This window comes from Rhinolophus sinicus, linkage group LG03 (assembly GCF_036562045.2).
Source record: "Rhinolophus sinicus isolate RSC01 linkage group LG03, ASM3656204v1, whole genome shotgun sequence".
Lineage (NCBI taxonomy): Eukaryota > Metazoa > Chordata > Mammalia > Chiroptera > Rhinolophidae > Rhinolophus > Rhinolophus sinicus.
The window spans coordinates 37,246,716-37,267,040 of NC_133753.1; the positions used below are offsets into that span (position 1 = coordinate 37,246,716).

A 20,325-nucleotide genomic window follows, 5' to 3' on the forward strand; every position below is an offset into this window, starting at 1 on the left:
TACTCCATAGCAAAATTGTGGTTAGTAATTTCTATTTTCAGTGAAATATTTACTTACCTGCAGTATGACTTATTTTATATTCAACCTAATTTATTTTAATCCCTGGACCAGTGGGCAGTATTAATTTGAATGGAAAATAATTTAAAAATAAATTTACAATACACAATTTTCATGGTTTGTTATGTGAACTAAAGACCCAGGGTATTATTTGAATCGAACATGAAACACATTAAAAATTAATTCTTAAAACATTCAGTTTCAATAATAAAGAGGCAATTCATATGACTTACATTATTAGTTAAAATAAACAAAAATGTGATATATAGTCTCCCTAAGAGTGATGATAACTGTACCCATCCACTGTTAAAAAAATAGTTTTTTAAAGACATATGGTTTTAAATGATTATAATTACAATATTCTAAGTACATTTTTCACATACTTACTTCCTGATCCACTAATGAAATATCTGGCCTCAGTCCCTCACAATAATGCATGTAGCGGAGAGAATTTCCTGGCAGATCTCCTCTGAGTAAGATAATTGCATCATGAGGCATAGAGGCTAGAAGGTTCTTTGCAAATTTATCGATCACATAATTGGTCCTTTGGTCACAAATGCTAAATAAAAGGATCAAAAACACATTAAAATAGTAACACATTGCTTCAGTTTTAATAAGATTGGGTTTATTTTCTGCCCGTTCCTTTTTCATCACTCACTCTACATTTAGTGTTTCAAAGTATTCTAACTTATATTTTCTAAAAACATGTTTATATTTGAAAAGAGAACACTATCATCTAAAAAAAAAAGAAGGGACTAGTTGTTCAATTGAAAAAAATCAGCGTACTGCTTCACTTCCGGAATTTATAATCATTTCCATAAAAAGAGAATCAGTTAGTGTTCAAAAATAAGTCCTTGTTTTCCTCAAAGCATGTCCAATTTCCCTAAAAAGAAGTAAGGTTTCTGATTCCACTTGGAATTTAAGGTAGTTTCATGTTAATTCCACTTAGTCCAAAGGAATACTTAGAAATGCAAAAAGAAATCTGCCCATTCCAGCATAAACTGGGATGATACCTGTTTGACTTTCTTGCATTCAAGGCTGATCCTTTCTACCACTTCCCTGAACCACAGGCTCCCTGTGCTTCCATCTACGTGGAGAAATCATTAGGGAATGAGACCAATGAGAAGGGAGGGAAGGAACAGGTGGCTGAGTTGTTTACTTCTCTCCAGCCATTATCTGTCACTGCCAACAACAGCAGTAAAATTCCTTTCAATGATGAAGTGGACGTTCTAACTTCAAAGAAAAACTGGCATGAATTCTGAGCGCTTCCCATGAAAAAAGAAAAAGACTCCAAGAGTAAAAGCATCAAAAAACAGAACAAGCACTGTCCTTCCTGTACTTATCAGGTCCATTACATTTAATGGTTCTGAGAAACACAGCCGAAAGTTGAATCGTTGGGTTAGTATCACAAAGCAAATAAACACTTCCAGGAACAAAATATTATCCTTGCCTTTGTAACTGATGAAATTGTTTCCTCCCATGATTCCCTACGTTGCAGGGTGAAGACTCATATGTCACCACCCAGCAATACTGCTACCTATTCCATTCACCGGGGGCAAATAAAAGAATCAAAACAAAATAAAACCACCCAGCCTGTGCTGGCATCCCTGTTGTTAAGCCTGGCTTGCCCTAAAGACCTGAGCCAGGAGAAGACTGGTCTTGAAAAAAAGGTTGGGAAACATGCACTGTGGGTTTGGCAAACCCTTCTTTAGCTAGCTGTGGATTTGGGTCGGGGGATCCCAACAGGCCTCCTGGGATTGGTTTTCAAAGTTAAGTGGAAAGAGGAAATTTAACCTTTTAAAATACTGATCAAATCTCACTGTAATAAAACTCCAATGGACTCTTCCACTTCTGTAATGGTTACTCAATGATGCTGGAAATAAATGAACTATCATCTAAAACTTGGACATCTTTTATATTAGACTGAGATTTTCATTAGAAAGGTTATTAAAAATACATAAAAGGTTATTGAAAAATACATAAAATACTAATAACGCCTAAGGGTTAAGAAACTTTTAGAACTTCCATTATTTCAAATCATTAGTATTCACTACTACAGAATGAACTAGATAAGGGCCAGAAACTACTCAAGAGAAGAAATCTTTGAAGCATAGAGTGAATTACTTTAGGGCATACAAAAAGGCCAAAATGTCTTTACTCTGCATCTAAGTGGTATTTTACATCATGGAATTTTACATATACTCCAGATTCTACAAAATATCTCTAGGGTTCCTTAGAGGAAAATATACAAACAGTTTACGTGTACCACTAGAACCCTTGTTTGCAATGCCCTAAAATTCCACATCTCTCACACTGAGATTCTAGTTCAAAAGTTTAAGAACTATGGCATTTAGACCAACCACGCTGTCTTACTGTGAAAACTAGTAGAAGTTAAAGATGAAATAAAGTCCTAGAATCAAAATATCAAATGTCTCTAGTGTGAGTGAAACTTTTCCTAAAAATAACCACGTTACCTGTAATTGGAATATATTTGGTAAATCACAAAAAGAGTTGCTGAAAGCCATTCCAGACACTGAAGCCCGTTGGTGTTCAGCACTCGGTTACTCTCAGAAACCAATGCAGCCAGCCCGATGCCGGCGAGGACAGCCACCACTGCATTGCTCTGCATCCAGAACCTTTCCACCTGCGGAAGAGGCATGCAAACAGTAGGGCCAGTTGGCTGGTTCATGCAATCCATCTGGTACTTATGTATTTTAAAAATACTCGTATTGCATACATCTAGTTGCTTATGCCTGCTGTCATTCAGGTCTTAACTGACTTCCCCAATCCAACTCCACGTTACTTTATTTTTCAATTTTCAAACATTCCTCCTTCCCAGTTTGACATGCGAATCTCCCTTTTTGGATCCACACATTCTTTTCAATACTACGGACTTCATGTTGAACTCCTGCAATATGTAAGGTGGAAGAGGTGGAGAAATGCTTCCACTTTCTTCCTGATGTTTCTTTCCATGTGGAGAAGTTCCATCAGTATAACACTCCTGGCCTCTCACTTATTTCTTCCTTAGGATTGTAGGGATTGAGGTGACTGGAGAGTTTGGGAGCTGGGGCTGGGCCTGCATAGCTGTCCCCTTTCCTTTCTTTTCCTCTGGAAGTGAGCTGCCCACAGGAAGCATTTGTCCAGTGGCAGACTCTGTCCCTGTGGCACCAGTGGGGTGAACACTGCCTGTGACTAGTGGGTAGGTCTGCCTATTATGGGATGCAGGGTGAGGAAGCCCCCTTGCCCAGATATAAACCACATTCATCAATCTCAGCATTATCAGCAATAAAGGTGATTCTCCCACCTATTGTACTGGTTTATCTTAGTTCTCAATTATTCAGAACTCAGGTGATTAAGTAGGATATTATTTATTAGTTCTCTTGAACACAAAAAAACATATTGGTTTCAGCTGTTAAAAAAAAGCTACCTATGTTTACAGAGCTTTTATTATAAGGAGAATCTGAGAAATGGCACCAAGGGAAAAACAGAAATATAGTTGCTGTTTTGCACAGGCCTGCACTGGTGAGTTAAAAAATAAGGAAATTTGTTGGTAAGAGCCCCTAATTACAAACCAGAAATTCCAGGAGAAATGCAGTAGTACCTATATGTGTAAGCACACACATAAAATGACTAACTTAAATATACCTTACATTTATTTTTCTATTTAACTATTGTGCTAACTAAACATTGCATTTTCCTTTCCTAAAAAGAGGTCTTAGCCTTACTGGTTCAATAAGTTAACTTTTGAAAATATAATAATGTATATGCAATTTTAACTATTTCTGAGCTAATTTATTCCTTTCTAAGATTCATGAGAGACAAATTTTTACATTCTTCACAAACTTTCTGGTCAAAGGATATATCTAAATGAAACTTACCACACCCATGAAAAGTGGTTTTGAAATATCTAAATTTGCCCTCCAAGCAAAGAACAATGAATAAATGCAAAACATTCCAGTAAAAAGCCATACTAAGGATGGGTTCTGTCTGTCCCTATAAAAAATTAAAATATATAAAAAATTACTTATGAACATGAATATCAATAATACAGTTTTAAACTATAGAAAAATATTTGGAGCTATAAAACTTTCCATTTTTAAGTAGGAATAAAGAAGGATCTGAGTTTTTAAAATTTGAGTTGGAATAGATAACCAAAATATAGTAATAAATTACACTGTACTATATATTGTAGATAACTAGGAACTATGCAGCAAAAGATATAGTTAAAATTTGCAGAAGAAATACAAATGATTAATCTTGTTAAATTTAAGATGTAATTAACATATGCAAACAAAATAATTTCATGAATCAAAATAATATTTTAAAATGCAAATCTCAACATTGGTGAGAATGTGGTTGTATGAGAGTGTATGTTAGTATAATCTTCAAGAAAAGTTACTTTGATGATCTATATTAAGAGCCTTAAAAACATTCACATTCATTGACCTAGTAATTTGACATGTACACATAAATCTCTGAGTAATTACCAGAAATGTGGATAAAGATTAATCCATAAAAATGCTTGGGTATTACTTATACTGTGTCTCCCCGAAAATAAAACATAACCAGAAAATAAGCCATAGCAGATTTTTCAGGATGACATCCCCTGATCATAAGCCCTAATGTGTCTTTTGGAGCAAACCTTAATATAAGACCCAGTCTTATTTTTGGGGAAACATGGTAATAGTGAAAAAAATGGAGGTCATCCAAAGATCCTAAAATAGGAGAACATTTAAATTAATTCTCCTAGGTTATAGAATGGAATATTATACAGACATTTAAGTGATTCTAAATATTTTTTATGGTATGGGGAAATGCTCACAATATAATGTTAAGTATTAAGAAAATAAAACTATAAATATATACATTTACATAAAAATACATTCAACACACTAGAAAATAAATGAACAAGAAATTAATAGATGTTAATAGTGCTATATTTTTTTCAGTTTTCTTTTATCATTGGAGGTTACTTTTATCTTCAGAAGAATTCAAGTAATTGTTTGCTTCTTTTGCAAAGCAACAATAATAACTGGCTATGGTCAGAGTGAGGGATCAAACCAAAGATTAAGACATCAAATGACTTGCCTAGTTCGATTGTAATATATTTCTCAATCTTTCAAAATCATTAATTTATAATCAGAAAAACTAGCAAGAAAGCAACACACATTTGCCTTCATAGAAGTAGTTAAAGTCATTCTTTGGACTATAAAATACTAGTGGCAATGTTCTACAATGACATATTAAAATATTAATTAATGAACATGGAAAAAATAACAGGAAAAGAAATTATATTACTCACTTTCTTGCTAAACATATATTTGCCCAAACTGCAAGGGCTTGAATGTTGAATGAGAGTTCGGTCCTCATATTTGTTACTTGAGAACTGTAAAAGACAATCTAACTTATCGTTGGCAGAAAACAAATGTGGTCCAAATAAAACATTCTTTGTAAAATACATCTGATTATGTACTGAATAATTTTAAGGGTTGGCATCAGATTTTAAAATTATTTTGTCTTCTTTCAAATTAGGGAGGAAAAGTACCACAAGAAAGAGTTTTAAACAGTTCTAAAATGTTTTCCAATTGTAACATTTGGTTACCAACTTATATAATTTAGGGTAGCATCAGAACAAATAATTCTTCAGAATTTGTGATATTGGTATACTATATTGAAATTATAAACCAATTTGTATCCCTGATTGGTTTGATAAAGAAGTCATCTGAAATGGGGTTTTTAACTTCTGTCAGCAGTGTAAACATGGCCTCCAGTGATTAGGAATGGAAAACAAAATTAACTCAAATTATTTTCTGGAGATCCAATCATGAAGGAAAAAAAGACAGGACAAAAGAAGTGATATCCAACCATTCTTTTCTGGGTTGTCTTCTTCCTTAAAAGGTTCCTTATTTTCTATATTATTTGGTTCAAAAAATATTTAAGGAAGCTCCAAGAAATGTATCCTTTTTTCCCTTACAATTAAACTAAATTCTTCCATTAGCTCCATTAACTAATTAACCATTTTACAAGTGTTGTCTGAGTTTTAAAATATCATGTTTCACCGAAAATAAGACCTAACAGGAAAATAAGCCCTAGTATGATTTGTCAGGATGACATCCCCTGACTGAACATAAGCCCTAATGTGTCTTTTGGAGCAAAAATTAATATAAGACCAGGTCTTATTTTCGGGGAAACACGGTAACTCCAGCAGTCTCCAGTTTTTTTAAAAAAACAAATGATTCTATACACCATCTCAAAGAACTTTCTTCTCCCTACTGGCAATTTTACTGGAGAAAATGTGATGCCATAATTATGGAAACCACACAATGTATATTTTACTAATGGAGACTCATCTACTATGAGAAGATATCCTTACTCACTTTCAAATACACTTGAAAAATTGATTCCCACATGAGGCCCATTTCAAGCTATTCTTCAAACGGACTGAAGTCAGTCTCAAAATTAATTCTTGGAGATCTGTTGCTTAAATGTAAGCTCTAAAACATGGTCACTGCCTAGGGTTAGATTCAGTAATTTCCTTGTACAGGGTTGCAATTTGGAGATATGCATGAGGAAAGAATTTAATTTGCTTGACTGGAAAAGGGTAGATGATTAGGTTCCATCATTTTGAAGGATTTTCTAGTAAGTTAATTATGAGTTGCCTTTCTCAACACTCTTGTCCACCTGAAACAATTAAAGACTAGAAATTCTCTCACTCAATCAGAGTGCTAAGATTATACCTCCATTTTACATTATGATTTGGTTTTAACAAGTAGTGTGAACGGTCATCACTTTTGTCAAGTCTTTTTTTCTTTTCTTTCTTTCTGGATATATGACCTAACTGCTATTCTTTCTTTTTTTTTTTAATTTTTAAAATAATTTTTATTGGGGAATATTGGGGAACAGTGTATTTTTCCAGGGCCCATCAGCTCCAAGTCATTGTCCTTCAATCTAGTTGTGGAGGGCGCAGCTCAGCTCTAAGTCCAGCCGCCATGTTCAATCTTTAGTTGCAGGGGGTACAGCCCACCATCCCATGAGGGAATTCAACCGGCAACCTTGTTGTTGAGAGCTCGCACTCTAACCAACTGAGCCATCCAGCCACCCCTAACTGCTATTATTTCAATGTAAAGGAGGCCTTTAATTTCTGCAATAGATGACTTTTATGTGAAACTAATAAAAGTTAGATGTCTGGTGTAGCATTGCTCTTGAGAATTCTTTGGAGTTCATGTGGGATTTGTTAAAGCAAAATATACCAGTAATCCTGAGTGTGATAATAACCCTGAAAGGTAGCTAGACAAGGGCAGGAGTGAATCTTTCAGCACGGAGCCAAGGAGGATAACGTAAAAGCCCAGAGATGCTGGCAAAGCTCTTTACCTTTAAAATGGAAACTGAGTTTCTTGCTACCTTCTCTCCAACAAGATAGAAAAAGGGACACAAAAGTCTCAGTCAGACATTAAAAAAATACATTTAAAATTTATTGTAAAAACTACCTAAAGGTTATATAGGAATGATTGGTGGGAGGAAAATATTTTTAAGATGCAGTATACAATGAAAAAACAGGAGGCTAATAAATCAATATGTATTTTATGATTCCATTTTTTTAAAACAAAAAACATACAAAAATATAGACAAAAATGTTAAATGGATTAGTAAAAGTGGTCATCTCTAACATGTTGGAATTATAGTAATTTTCATTTTCTTATTTTTGTTTACCTGTGTTTTCTAAACTTCATAATGATTATGTATCCTTTCTTTTGGAAAATAGAGAAAAAAGTCGTTTAAAAAGAAATGAAGGATGGAAGAAAGCAAGCAAGCTAGCAACTAAATAAGATAGAAATTGTGAGAATCTATGAATTAACTCATATATAGAGTTGAAATATTCTCCCCATATTTTAAAAATGTTTTTCAAATAGTCCTGAGAATCCCAAATTAATAATTAGTTAAATCACTTCAGTGTTGTAGAAAACTATTCTTTCCTAATTTTATATTGAAAATATAAAAATATTACAGGATTGGTCTGGATATTTTTCAAGTTGTCTTAATCTTTGTAAGTTTTACAGCAACTATTAACCCATTTTTCAATGAATGCTAATAGACAATATACATGAACTATATTTGTTTAAGCTGGCTTTAATAAGATTGAATGTTAAAAATATGCAAGTAAAAAATAGAGCTTAAGGACAGCCTAAAGGAAAAGTCTTGACAGACATTAAATAAATTAAGCTCTAAAAAATTAAAAAAGCATAGCTCAATCCAAGATAACAAGAAAATAATTGTTCAAATTGATACAATGTTACAAAATGTGGCTGTAAGGAAGAGGATATATAAAATCAGAACAAAGCATAAATTTCTCATAAAGCAATACTATATCGGGTAATTCTGTATCCAACTAAAAGTTGAAACATTTCAGTTTTATAGGTTCTATGTAGCCACCTAATAGTCTCATTCACTGTTGCATTTACTACTCACTGTAAGTTTTACCTTATTGAAGGAAATGGTAGAACATTTGACAGTATGTACAAACAACTATTAACTATATGGGTGAAAACTACTTCTCAGACACACTGTTTCACAAAGGGAGAAACTCAGAAATCCCAAAAAATAATTTAAAGGAATAGAGAATTCATTTAGAAATAGTTTCAAATATTTCATACTCACAGTAAAATTTTAGACATACTGGATCCTATTTCAGATTTGGCCTAAACATAAAAGAGAAAAGTTTATTTGCACAAGCATTAAACTGAAGCTTTGTTAGGCTATTATATTTAACTATCTTGATTTAGAAGATTCACGTTTTAAATGTACAGTGCAATTCTTAATTAAAAGTCTTTACTTCAGAGCCTTATTGAATTTTTAAAGGGAAGTCAGTGAAAACTAAACATAGACATTCTTTAGGAAGAATTTCAGAAATAATACTTGGCTAAAAATCAATTAAACGATTCCAGCATGAATGCTGAACACATTAATTAATTAATAGACTTTATACTCTTTAAATTCTTTTTTGAGTACTTTGATTAGAGCTCATTATCACCTGTTAGACTATAATATCACAGCTGTGTGAATTATACAAATTTCATATCTGGAATGGTTCTCCAGTATTATTTTAATGGAATAACCAATATAAGTAAACCAGAATATAAATTTAAAGTATCAAACTAAGCAAAAAAATAATAATTATCCTCTTATTACCCTATTTTATTATGAAATATCTCTGACATACAAACAACATATATAATGTATATTTACATGATAGTTTTAAAAAAATCTGTGGACCCACCATTCGTTCATTTAAGAAACAGGTATCAATAGGCCTTGCCTTTCTCATCCCCCCAGTGGTAACTATTACCATGAATTTTGTGTTAATTATTCAACTACTTTCTAAAAATACACAATTTTACTACTTTTGTATGTATCCTTGAGCAACAGATTGTTTAGTTTTTGCATGGCTAAGACACCAAAAGCACAAACCATGAAAGAAAAATCTGATACAACTGTCCATATTAAAAAAAAAAAATCTGTTTATCCTTTCATTTGTTCAAATAACCTTTAACACATTAAATTTCACACATTTAGTGAAATTATATTTTATAAAGCATTTACACATAAGTATTACACTGAATACTAACATGAATACGATTCATTAAATATGTAAAAAGAAAGTGTTTTGGTCAAAGTAAATTAAAAGTTTGAGTTTTTTTCTTTAATCTTTTCCAAATATTTTCAGTCACAGACCAAGAGCCCAAAGTGATACCCAATGCTAAGAAGACTGAAATGCTTGAACAGCAGGCTTTTTTTTTTTTTTTTTTTAAGAAATCTGCATTTTTAATTTTTATTTTTTTAAGATTTTATTGGGGAAGAGGAATAGGACTTTATTGGGGAACAGTGTGCACTTCCAGGACTTTTTTCCAAATCAAGTTGTTGTCCTTTCAGTCTTAGTTGTGGAGGGCGCAGCTCAGCTCCAGGTCCAGTGGCCGTTGCTAGTTGCAGGGGGCACAGCCCAGCATCCCTTGCGGGACTGGAGGAAATGAACTGGCAACCTTGTGGCTGAGAGCCCACTGGCCCATGTGGGAATCATACCGGCAGCCTTCGGAGTTAGGAGCATGGAGCTCTAACTGCCTGAGCCACCGGGCCGGCCCCAGCAGGCTCTTTTCAATGCTTGTTATCCTAAAAATATATTCAGGATATACAACAATATGATGTCAGGCTAAGTGATTCCAATTTTTTTCTAATGTATGTTAAAGGCCACATTTAAAGGGGCCGTTTGTTACATAAATAAATGAAAATTCTACACACTAGCATTGATAAACACTGATTCCCCCCCCCCCTTTTTTTTTTCAATTGAGGTCCAGGCACAACCTATTCCTTATAAGGGCTTTAAATATAAATTTACCAGACTGAATGTTCCATATTCTTCTCTGAGAAAATGAGTCAAAAATCCTAGCAATGTTGTCTGGTCTCCCCAGGTCCAGCGGGCTTGATTGATGTAGGATGAGATAGGAAGATAGACATAGGGCAGAAGACCAGCTGAGAAGTACAAGCTCAACTTCAACAAAGAACCCAGGGAGATTTCCTGCATCAGAGCATACTGTGTTGTTTAACAATGTTTATTTTAGTTGATTCATCCTGGAACTTCAAGAACACATCAAGGAAAACATCAAATATGTTTACTCAGAGCTGATCTCTCAATTTATATTAAGTCACTACAGAATACTATGTTAAATCTTTTGATTACCGTGGATTACTAGAGAATTGCATCAGCCTGAACTCCTTTCCATGGCAGGTGAAATCTGAGTGAAGCAAATAATATTAGCAAAGACTCGTGAGTATCATGTGTATTGCATCTTTTACATTTAAAACCATGTCATGACAAGTAGAATTGCACAGCTGACTTAACACACTTGGAAGTTATTAAGTTGTTTGGCTGATTTTAAATATGCCCCAAATATGTCTTAATACCAATTCATTTCATCACCCCTCATCAGGAGTAGACTTCATCTACGTACCCTATTACCATTATACATGGACAATATGCTTCTACAAGAGTTTTACACATTTCATGGAAATACTGGGCACAAATGAAGCTAGCTTTTAAATAAACACCCAGCTCATCCAAATGTCTTTTTTTCTCAATTTACATATGGAAAAGAGTACTGAAAGAAATGTGTTGTTCTATATAACAATGTTGCCTCATATGAGAATATATTTTTTTCTATAGTTCCACATCTTATTTTTTTAGTTTTCAATTACAGTTGGCATACAGTATTGTATTAGTTTCAGGTGTACAATATAGTAATTAGATATTTATATAACTTATGAAGTGATCACCTCAATAAATCTAGTACTCATCTGACACCATACATAGTCATGAAAATGGAAACAAACAAAAAAAGCTGGGGCAGTAATACATATACCAGACAAAATAGACTTTAAAACAAAGGCTATAAAGCAGAACCCAGCAATTCTACTTCTGGGTATTTATCCGGAGAATATATTTCTTATCTGCACAGTTCTAAAACAAAGGACAATATCGACAAAGTCTTACAAAGATTAAGTCCAAAAGAATTCTAGTTTACTAGAAAGATTCAAATAGTGGTTGCTTTAGTAATTGGGAAAGGGGATCTCTTACAAATATCATCACTGGAAATTGCCAATTTTTCCTCTACAAAAAAGGAAAATTCATATGACAAGGTATACAAGAACCAAAATTTGTATTCAACAGAAGTATTGCAAGCAATTGATTTATATTAGCATTTTCAAATAAGCATTTTCAATTGAAAATGGAGTATTTTTATTATAGTACTGATTTCATTTATATTTCTAAAGTGGTGACTGAATGCATAAAAAATCATGGCATGAAAAGAGTGTAAGAAATAACTAATTGACTAACATGCCTTTGCTATTCTTAAAGAAGGTGAATGTTTGTATTTTGGCAGTTTCTACATATTATATGTTTCAATTGAGAATGGCAAGGTGCACTTGCTGCAGGATTTTTCTTCTGTGTGGGGAAATAGGGAGATAGTTACGAGAGCTATTTCACAGAGTCCGGGAGAGTGGTTCCAAGTCCCATCTGCATGTACACTAGAATCACCAGCGGAGTTTTTAAAAAATATCAATGTATGGGACTCACCCCAGATCAATTAAATCAGAATTATTTTAGGGTGGGATCAGCAGAAATACATACTCACACATACATACACACATAAACACACACATAAATATGCATACATTAATATATGTACACATACACTTAATTTTTTAAAGCTTCCCAGATAATTTAAGTGAGAAACTAGAATTGCAACCAACTGGCTCAGGACTTCTCGTTCTGCCTCAAAGCCAACTACCCTGTCACTTCATTGGTAGACCTTATTTTCTAGCCTCTGCTATTTAAATAATGGAAGTGAAAGGTCCTTTGAAGAATCATACTTCCCAAAATTTCATCCTTCATCAGTAGCTGACCTCAGTACAGGGCCAACAGGCTCTCAAACCAGGCTCCTAACTTGTCAACTCTGGGTCCTGCATGTTTTATACAAAGCACATAGCGATCCTTTCAATCAGCCAACACAAAATACTTGGTTGCTAGGTTCTTGCCAGAGAATGTACCTGTCTGATATCTGAAGGCACCTTCTCTTGTGTCAGAAAGCTGGCTAAGAGTGACACTATTAAGATGGCAACATAGGTCATTCCCAATTTCAGTTCTCTCAAAAAGACCAACTAGTAACTACCCATAGACAAGGCTCCATTGTAAAAATATCACAATCCAGGTCAAGGCTAAACATGTGCCTGGACCACAGAGACTGAGAAGGACAGCATTAGAAGTGTAAGAGAAGCAATCTGACCACATCACCCCCTCCCCAGGCCAGCACAGTACTGCACTAAGAGGGCACCCCTGAGCCTACTGTTTTTCCAGTGGGAAAAGAAAGTCCAAGGTGGACATCCAGCTCCTTCAACATTGCAGGACACTTCCCAGGTGGCTCATTCTGGTCTTACCTCATAGGGACCCCTGGGGGGGAAGGTATTTGCAGGGCTGCGCCACTGGGGGTCAGGTAGGGACAGAGAAGGGAAGCTGGGCTTACAAAGCAACCAGTGCTCAGATTTTGGTAAACTGCATCCCTGCTTGCCCAAGTAGAGATCCCAGCCAGCAATTCTGCACATCTGTAGGGCTACCCTAAAATAATTCTGAGTTAATTGATCTAAGGCATAACTTAACATAATAAAGGCCATATGTGACAAGCCCAAAGCTAACATCATACTCAATGATGAAAGGTTGAAAGCATTTCCTCTCAGATCAGCAACAACATAAGGGTGCCCACTCTCACCATTCCTGTTCAACCTAATACTGGAAGTCCTAGCCAGATCAGTTAGGCAAGGAAAAGAAATAAAAGGCATCCAAATCAGAAGGGAAGATATAAAATTCTCTGTTTGCAGATGACATGATCGTATACATAGAAAACCCTAAAGACTCCACTAAAGAACTAATAAACAAATTCAGTAAAATTACAGGATACAAAATCAACACATAAAAATTAGTTGCATTTCTACATACTAACAATGAACTACCTGAAAAAATAAAGAAAATGATCCCGTTTACAATACCATCCAAAACAATAAAATACTTAGGAATACATTTAACCAAGGAGGTGAAAGACCTGTTCACTGAAAAATATAAGTCACTGATGAAAGAAATTGAAGAAGACTCAAATACCTGGAAAGATATCCCATGTTCATGGATTGGAAGAATTAGTGTTTTTTAAAAACTTTTTAAAAAGAATATTGTTAAAATGTGCAAAGCCATCTACAGATTCAGTGCAATTCCTATGCATTATTTACAGATGGCATTATTTACAGAAATATACAAAAGAATCCTAAGATTTGTGTGAAACCACAAAAGACCGTGAATAGCCAAAGCAATCCTGAGAAAGAACAAAGTTGGAAGCATCACACTTCATAATTTCAAACTATATTACAAAGCTATAGTAATCAAAACAGGATGGTATTGGCATGAAAACAGACACATAGACCAATGGAACAGAACTGAGAGCCCAGAAAAAACCCATGCATATATGGCCAACTAATATTTGACAAGGGTGTCAAGAATACTCTGTGAGGAAAGGATAGTCTCTTCAATAAATGTTGTTGGGTAATAAATAAGGGGGAATATATGCAAAAGAATGAAATTGGACCCCTACTTTACACCATTCACAAAAATTAACTCGAAATGGATTCAAGACTTAAATGTAAGACCTGAACCATAAAACTCCTAGAAGAAAACATTGGGGGAAAAGCTCTTTGACTTTGGTCTTGGCAATGATTTGTTGGATATGACACCAAAAGCACAAGCTATAAAAGCAAAAAGAAATAAGGGGGAATACATCACATTACAAGCTTGTGCACAGAAAAAGGATCAACAAAATGAAAAAGCAACCTGTGGAATGGAAGAAAATATTTGCAAACCAAATATCAGATAAGGGTTAATATCCAAAATATATAAGGAACTCATTGAACTCAATAGCAAAAAAATACAAAACAAAAATAAAAAAACAAGTAATCTGACTTAGAAATGGGTAAGGGACCTGAATACACATTTTTCCAAAGAAGATATTCAAACTGCCTACAGATATATGAAAAGGTGCCCAACATCACTTATCATCAGGGAAATGCAAATCAAAACCACAATGATATCTCCTTACACCTATGAGAATGGCTAATATAAAAAATACAAGAAGTAACAAGTGTTGGTGAGGATGTGGAGAAAAAGAACCCTTGTGCACTGTTGGTGGGAATGTAAATTGGTGCAGTCGCTATGGAAAACAAGATGGAGGTTCCCCAAAATATTAAAAATAGAACTACCATATGATGTAGCAATTCCACTTCTGGGTATTTATCCAAGGGACATGAAATCACTCTCTCTCTCTGCATGCTCATGTTCATTGCAGCATTATTTACAATAGCCAAGACATGGAAACAATCTCAGGGTCCACAGACAGATAAATGGTTAAAGAAAATGTGACATATATACATGTATATGTGTACACACACACACACACACACACATTTATAAATATTTATATGTATATAAATATTTTTCAGCCATATAAAGAAGGAAATCCTGATATTTGTGACAACATGGATGGACCTTGAGGGCATTATGCTAAGTGGAATAAGTCAGACAGAGAAAGACAGATACTATATGATCCCACTTATGCGTGGAATCTAAGAAAACTGAACTCATAGAAACAGAACAGATTGGTGGTTGCCAGAGGTGGGGGTTGAGGGGTGAGGGAAATGGATGGTGGTCAAAGGGTAGAAATTTCTAGTTATAAAATGAGTAAGTTCTGGGGCTGTAATATACAGCACGGGGACTATAGTTAATGATACTGTTATTATATATTTGAAATGTGCTGAGAGTAGATCTTAAAAGTTCTCAACATACACACAACTATGTAACCATATGAGGGGATGAAGCTGTTGACTAACCTTATTGAGTAATCATTTTGCAATATACACATACATTAAATCATCCACACTGTGCGCTTAAACTTACACAGTGTTAATGTCAATTATATCTCAATAAAGCTGGAAAAAAGAGAAGCTTGGTTTCAGGACAACTGGTATCAGGATGTAAATGCATCCCAATCTGTGCATCTGTCAATTCATAAGAAAAATATTTGGACCTCCTCAGGTTTATATCCCATAGAGAAGTCTCTGCTGAGTTATACTTTTTTTTAATGTTATATCTTCATTGTTTTAATCAAGAGCTTATAAAATAAAAGACCATATAAGGAACTTTCTATATATTCTATAAAACCACTATGCCTGTTAGGTTGTTTAATAGCCATTATATAAGGTCTTATATGGTTGACTTAACAGAATTCAGTTCCAAGAAACAGTTGATATTTCCTACCAATTATGTTTCTTTAAAAAAAATTTTTTTTTTATCACATAATAAGAATTTTATAACTTCCACATTATTTTTCTGCTTTGTTGTCAAGAAACTAAGAAGGAAAATGTATTCAAGTACAGTAAACACAATCATCTAAAGCTTTGTATAATTATTTCCCTATTTCTATATAATAATTTTAGTATATGTATTTTTTCCAATATAATTGTGATGATAGATGGATATATGTGACTAATAATGAAATGATAAATAAATGTGCCTGAGGTATAATTAACAAACAAACAAGCAATAAATAAATAAAATAGGTGAGTAAAATGATTCTAGCACTGGTTGTGTATAGAGACTATTTTAACCTCTAGGAGGAAGATGGACAGAATAAAGAACTATCTTTCCAAGGACTTGTGTCGAACTCAGCTCCCTACTTTCGGCTTACCTACATCTCCTACTGCTTAACAAAGTAATTGTCCTATGTTGCTTTATACTGCCATTTAAATTCATAATCATTTGTAATTCTAGGGGAATCTGTTCTGTGAAAACAGGACTGTTATTTACCAAAGATTTTATTATTTCACAGTAGCAGCAGTGGTGTCTGTTTTGTTGAGAGCTGATCCTCCAGCACCTAGAATAGCATGTGGCACAGAGCAGGCACTCAACAAACAATTGAATGAATGAATTAACGATTATTAATACACTATCCTTTGACTTAGAATATATAATAAGAAATGTTGCTATTGTTGTTTTAAGTCCTTTTAGCCTATTTTCATCAAGGTGCTGTTCGGAATCAGTAAGAAAATTATGAAATACGCCAGATGCAACTGCAATCAATACTGCATAATTTTCATAAATCCTACTTTTTTTCAGTCAATGTTGTTAGGTCTGAAGGTAACTGATGCTATATATAAAACTAAAAAAAAAAAAAAAAAAGTAAAAAAAAAATTAAAGCCCCATGTTTTCTCATGCCATAAATGTTATACTGAGCCTAAATAAAATATTATAAATTTTCATTCTTATAAAATTAAAAAACCTACCTTTTCTTTTAAAAGTCGAAAAAGAATCCATGGTATTATGCACAAAACATAGAGTACTATTGTGTGCTGATTACATAAGCTAAGGCCACAGCAGAAAGCACCAATTTTAGCTATCTGAAAATAAATAAAAGAAAAGGATAAATATTCACCTGAAACTCTAAGTAAGCACAATAGTAAAAAGCTATTCTTTATATTCAAACCAAGCATTTGTACCATAGGTCAGGTTAAGCTCAACCTCTTAAATGTAAGCAGTCATGCTTTACCAGTCACTAATATTTATCACTGTTATTTTCTATTAATATTTGTCATTCTCATCAAATCATTGCAGTTTGATGTTAAAGGACTGTCTTCAAACTAAGTTTTAGACAGTCCTGTATAATGACTTAGATAAGTCCTGCCAGTAATAGGATATCGTGTAATTCTTATTCGAGTAAAATCTATAATTGAAGTTCGGCTATTCTTTCTGTTTTACTTTTTCTCCTACTAAATTATATAAATGACATACGACACTTTCTATTTAGAACCTGGTTATTTACGGATGGTGGTTTTGGGTTTTTTTTTAACATGCATTATTTTCATAATTAGAAAAAAAGTTTATTTTAAACACAAAATAAACTGTAATAGCATCACAGATCTGTTTATGGAAACAACAGATAAACCACGATGTTCTTTTGTTTCTATGTTGTTTAATGACACAACGCTGCCTGTACTAAGATGATTTGGCTCTTTCCAACGTGTAGACTGTAAGCTCTTAGAAGACAGGGTTCCTTCACGTTTCAAATTATTTTGATGATGGTACCTGCCTCAGAATTCATTGTAAGCTCTTCTGAACTACTTCATTTCTACATTTGATACTCTCCTTTTAGTTAGAAAAAGGTACAAACTTGATCTTGTGTAGCAATTAGGGAGTAAGTCAATGTCCCATAATGGTATATAATTTAATCTAGACTTGGCATTTTATGATCACACACACACACACACACACACACACACACACACACGATGGTGGAATTAACCAACAAGCCTATCTTTCCCATAGGATTCAAGGGGATTTCAGAATCCCTTCATTCTCCAAAAAACTTTTGAATTCTATGGAATTCTAAGGAATTATAAAGTCCCTCATGAATCACAGCACAAGAACTGAGAATATTTTCTCTCTCAATTTGCCTAGATTACTTTGACAGTAATCAGAACAGATAGACAGTACTTAAACCAAAGTTAAAAAGAAATACAGCATCTATCTACAAATTAAAACAAAACGTGATTTCATTTTGGTCAAAATAGGTTACCTTTGATCTTTCTTTTGCAGTTGCTGCCTCCTCAAAATGTACAGTAAGAGCCATAAGCAGCCCCACAAACAGATTGTTTAAGCTAAAAACCTCTGCTGCAATGGACCACTGCCATGTTAGACGAGAAAATGAAAACACCCCCGCAGCAAGGATTCCTCCAGCATAGGAGCCAGAAAGCCTGCAAACACAGATAACATGAAATCTTTCCCAACAAAAAAACCCGACTTTATTTTCCTTTTTATAAACTGTAGCAGGAGAAATTATGACAGTTACCAGCGCCATCCCACACATTATATAGTTAATACATTACTCCATGGAATAATATTTTTCAACAGATTTTAATTAGGAAGTCCATATATTAACCTATTAACAATCAAATGAGCAAACATGCTTGGTATCCTGTGGATGGAATGAGGTTTAGTTCTCAGGATTCAAGCCAGTTCAGAAAGCCTGAAGAAATAGTAGCTAGAGAGATAACAAACCTGTGTCATTTTTCTTGCCACATCCATGAAGAAGAAGAATGGTCTGGTAAAGACTGAAATGTTTAATTGTAAATATCAATGAAATAGCAAAATATCTATTCAGGAACTCTCATTCTCACTTTCTGTGGAGTGTTTGGATCTACTTTCTACACCTATCTCTCAACATACCGCAAAGTCTGTCTTGGTCACAATATTTGGTGATTTTAAGATCTTGTAAGCTAAGTTCTTAGTTTCTGATGATTTTGTCTTTACAGAGAGTTAAAGTTAAAAACATATTTTTTAAAGGGAAGAATTGGAATGTGGATTTTAATAGCACGAAAAGGATCAAACGCAACACTTGGAAACAAATTTCTCACCCCCCAAATGCCAACATGAGCCATACATTTCAAATCAATTAGGAATCTGGATCTCAATTGAGAGATATGATTTGAGACTGGTAATATGGTTCAACATACCACAGCATATCAAACCAAAACAATTTCCTATTTCACTATAAATCTAAAGCTAAGAAAACTAAAGCTATTAGCCAACTATGTATGTCTAATGAGTGTTCGGAAATTCAGCAAGCATTACTGTGTCTAATAATTATGATACTATGTGGCCCTATGCCATTACTTTTTAAGTATATTGTTTTGTATAAAAAGTTATGGAGTCATTCGATGGTTCCTAACCAACCATTATAGAAAAAAATTAAAAATGTCAGTATCGCCAAACCTGTTTTTCTTTGAGTTTCTCTTCTGAATTTATTTCTGTTTTCTTTCCTTTATAAACACCATGAGTTTCCAGTTTCATCAGAGTCCCTCATTCTCCCAGGTATCCTGATGCAACATACTGAAGTCATTTCTTCCTTCCAAATTCCTTTCAGTGTGAATTCCTACTGGCTGTGCCTCAATCATTTTAATAGTTTTCTAACTTGGCTTGTTTTCCAATCTGTTCTGCAACACAACATCAGATTAAACTTCCTAAAACATACCCTTTATGACTGCCCAGCCTCAAAACTTGAGGACTCTATTGCCTGTAGGAGAAATTCTAAATCAATCAGCCTGGAATCCAGGCTCCCAGTACACTGACGCCCCTCTAGCCACTAACTGCCAACATTGTTAACTCCACCAGCTAGTCAGGCTTCTCAAAATCCTCTACTAGGACATGTCTGTTCTTAGCGTCACACCTTCGCTCATGCTGTACCCCTGAAGTGAATGTCTTCCCTGCTCCCTTCTATTTATTTAAACTCCACTCTTCTCAAATTTCTCTTCAATTCCCAGGTTTCTAGCCCATCGCTGAACATTATAGCATTTAATTGTCCATAACAATTATTCTGACATTGGTTTTGAAATGTGCACTGGAGTTAAACTTCACTTCAATTGGAAGCATCTGGCCCCAAGCACAGAAAGGAAACAGTGAATGAGAGAATGAATTAATCTTAAAGCATTAGTGACATTTTTAAAAGGAATTTCTATGTTTCACCCGTTAACATTACTTTGGAAAGCAGCGTAAGATACAAGATTCCTTCCTCTACCTGAAATATAAATTACCATCCTTGGAGAAATGGCAGATTTCAGGGCTGAGGTAGTTCA

General features: G+C 34.2%; 1 protein-coding gene across 3 annotated transcripts in view; it reads right to left on the reverse strand.

Moving 5' to 3' along the window:
* TMEM260 (transmembrane protein 260) overlaps positions 1-20,325 on the reverse strand; it is a 56,930-nt gene that overhangs the window by 15,424 nt on the left and 21,181 nt on the right. Inside the window, exons 4-11 of one of the 3 annotated variants that reach the window (XM_019725782.2) lie at positions 18,270-18,447; positions 16,981-17,094; positions 10,445-10,624; positions 8,713-8,753; positions 5,360-5,443; positions 3,936-4,050; positions 2,532-2,701; positions 445-616 (exon numbers count right to left, since the gene is read on the reverse strand). In XM_019725782.2, the coding sequence (XP_019581341.2) occupies positions 445-616; positions 2,532-2,701; positions 3,936-4,050; positions 5,360-5,443; positions 8,713-8,753; positions 10,445-10,624; positions 16,981-17,094; positions 18,270-18,447 (1,054 nt within the window). Of the gene's footprint in view, positions 1-444; positions 617-2,531; positions 2,702-3,935; positions 4,051-5,359; positions 5,444-8,712; positions 8,754-10,444; positions 10,640-16,980; positions 17,095-18,269; positions 18,448-20,325 lie in introns of all 3 variants that reach the window. The other 2 variants (XM_019725781.2, XM_074327439.1) reach the window with 2 other exon arrangements.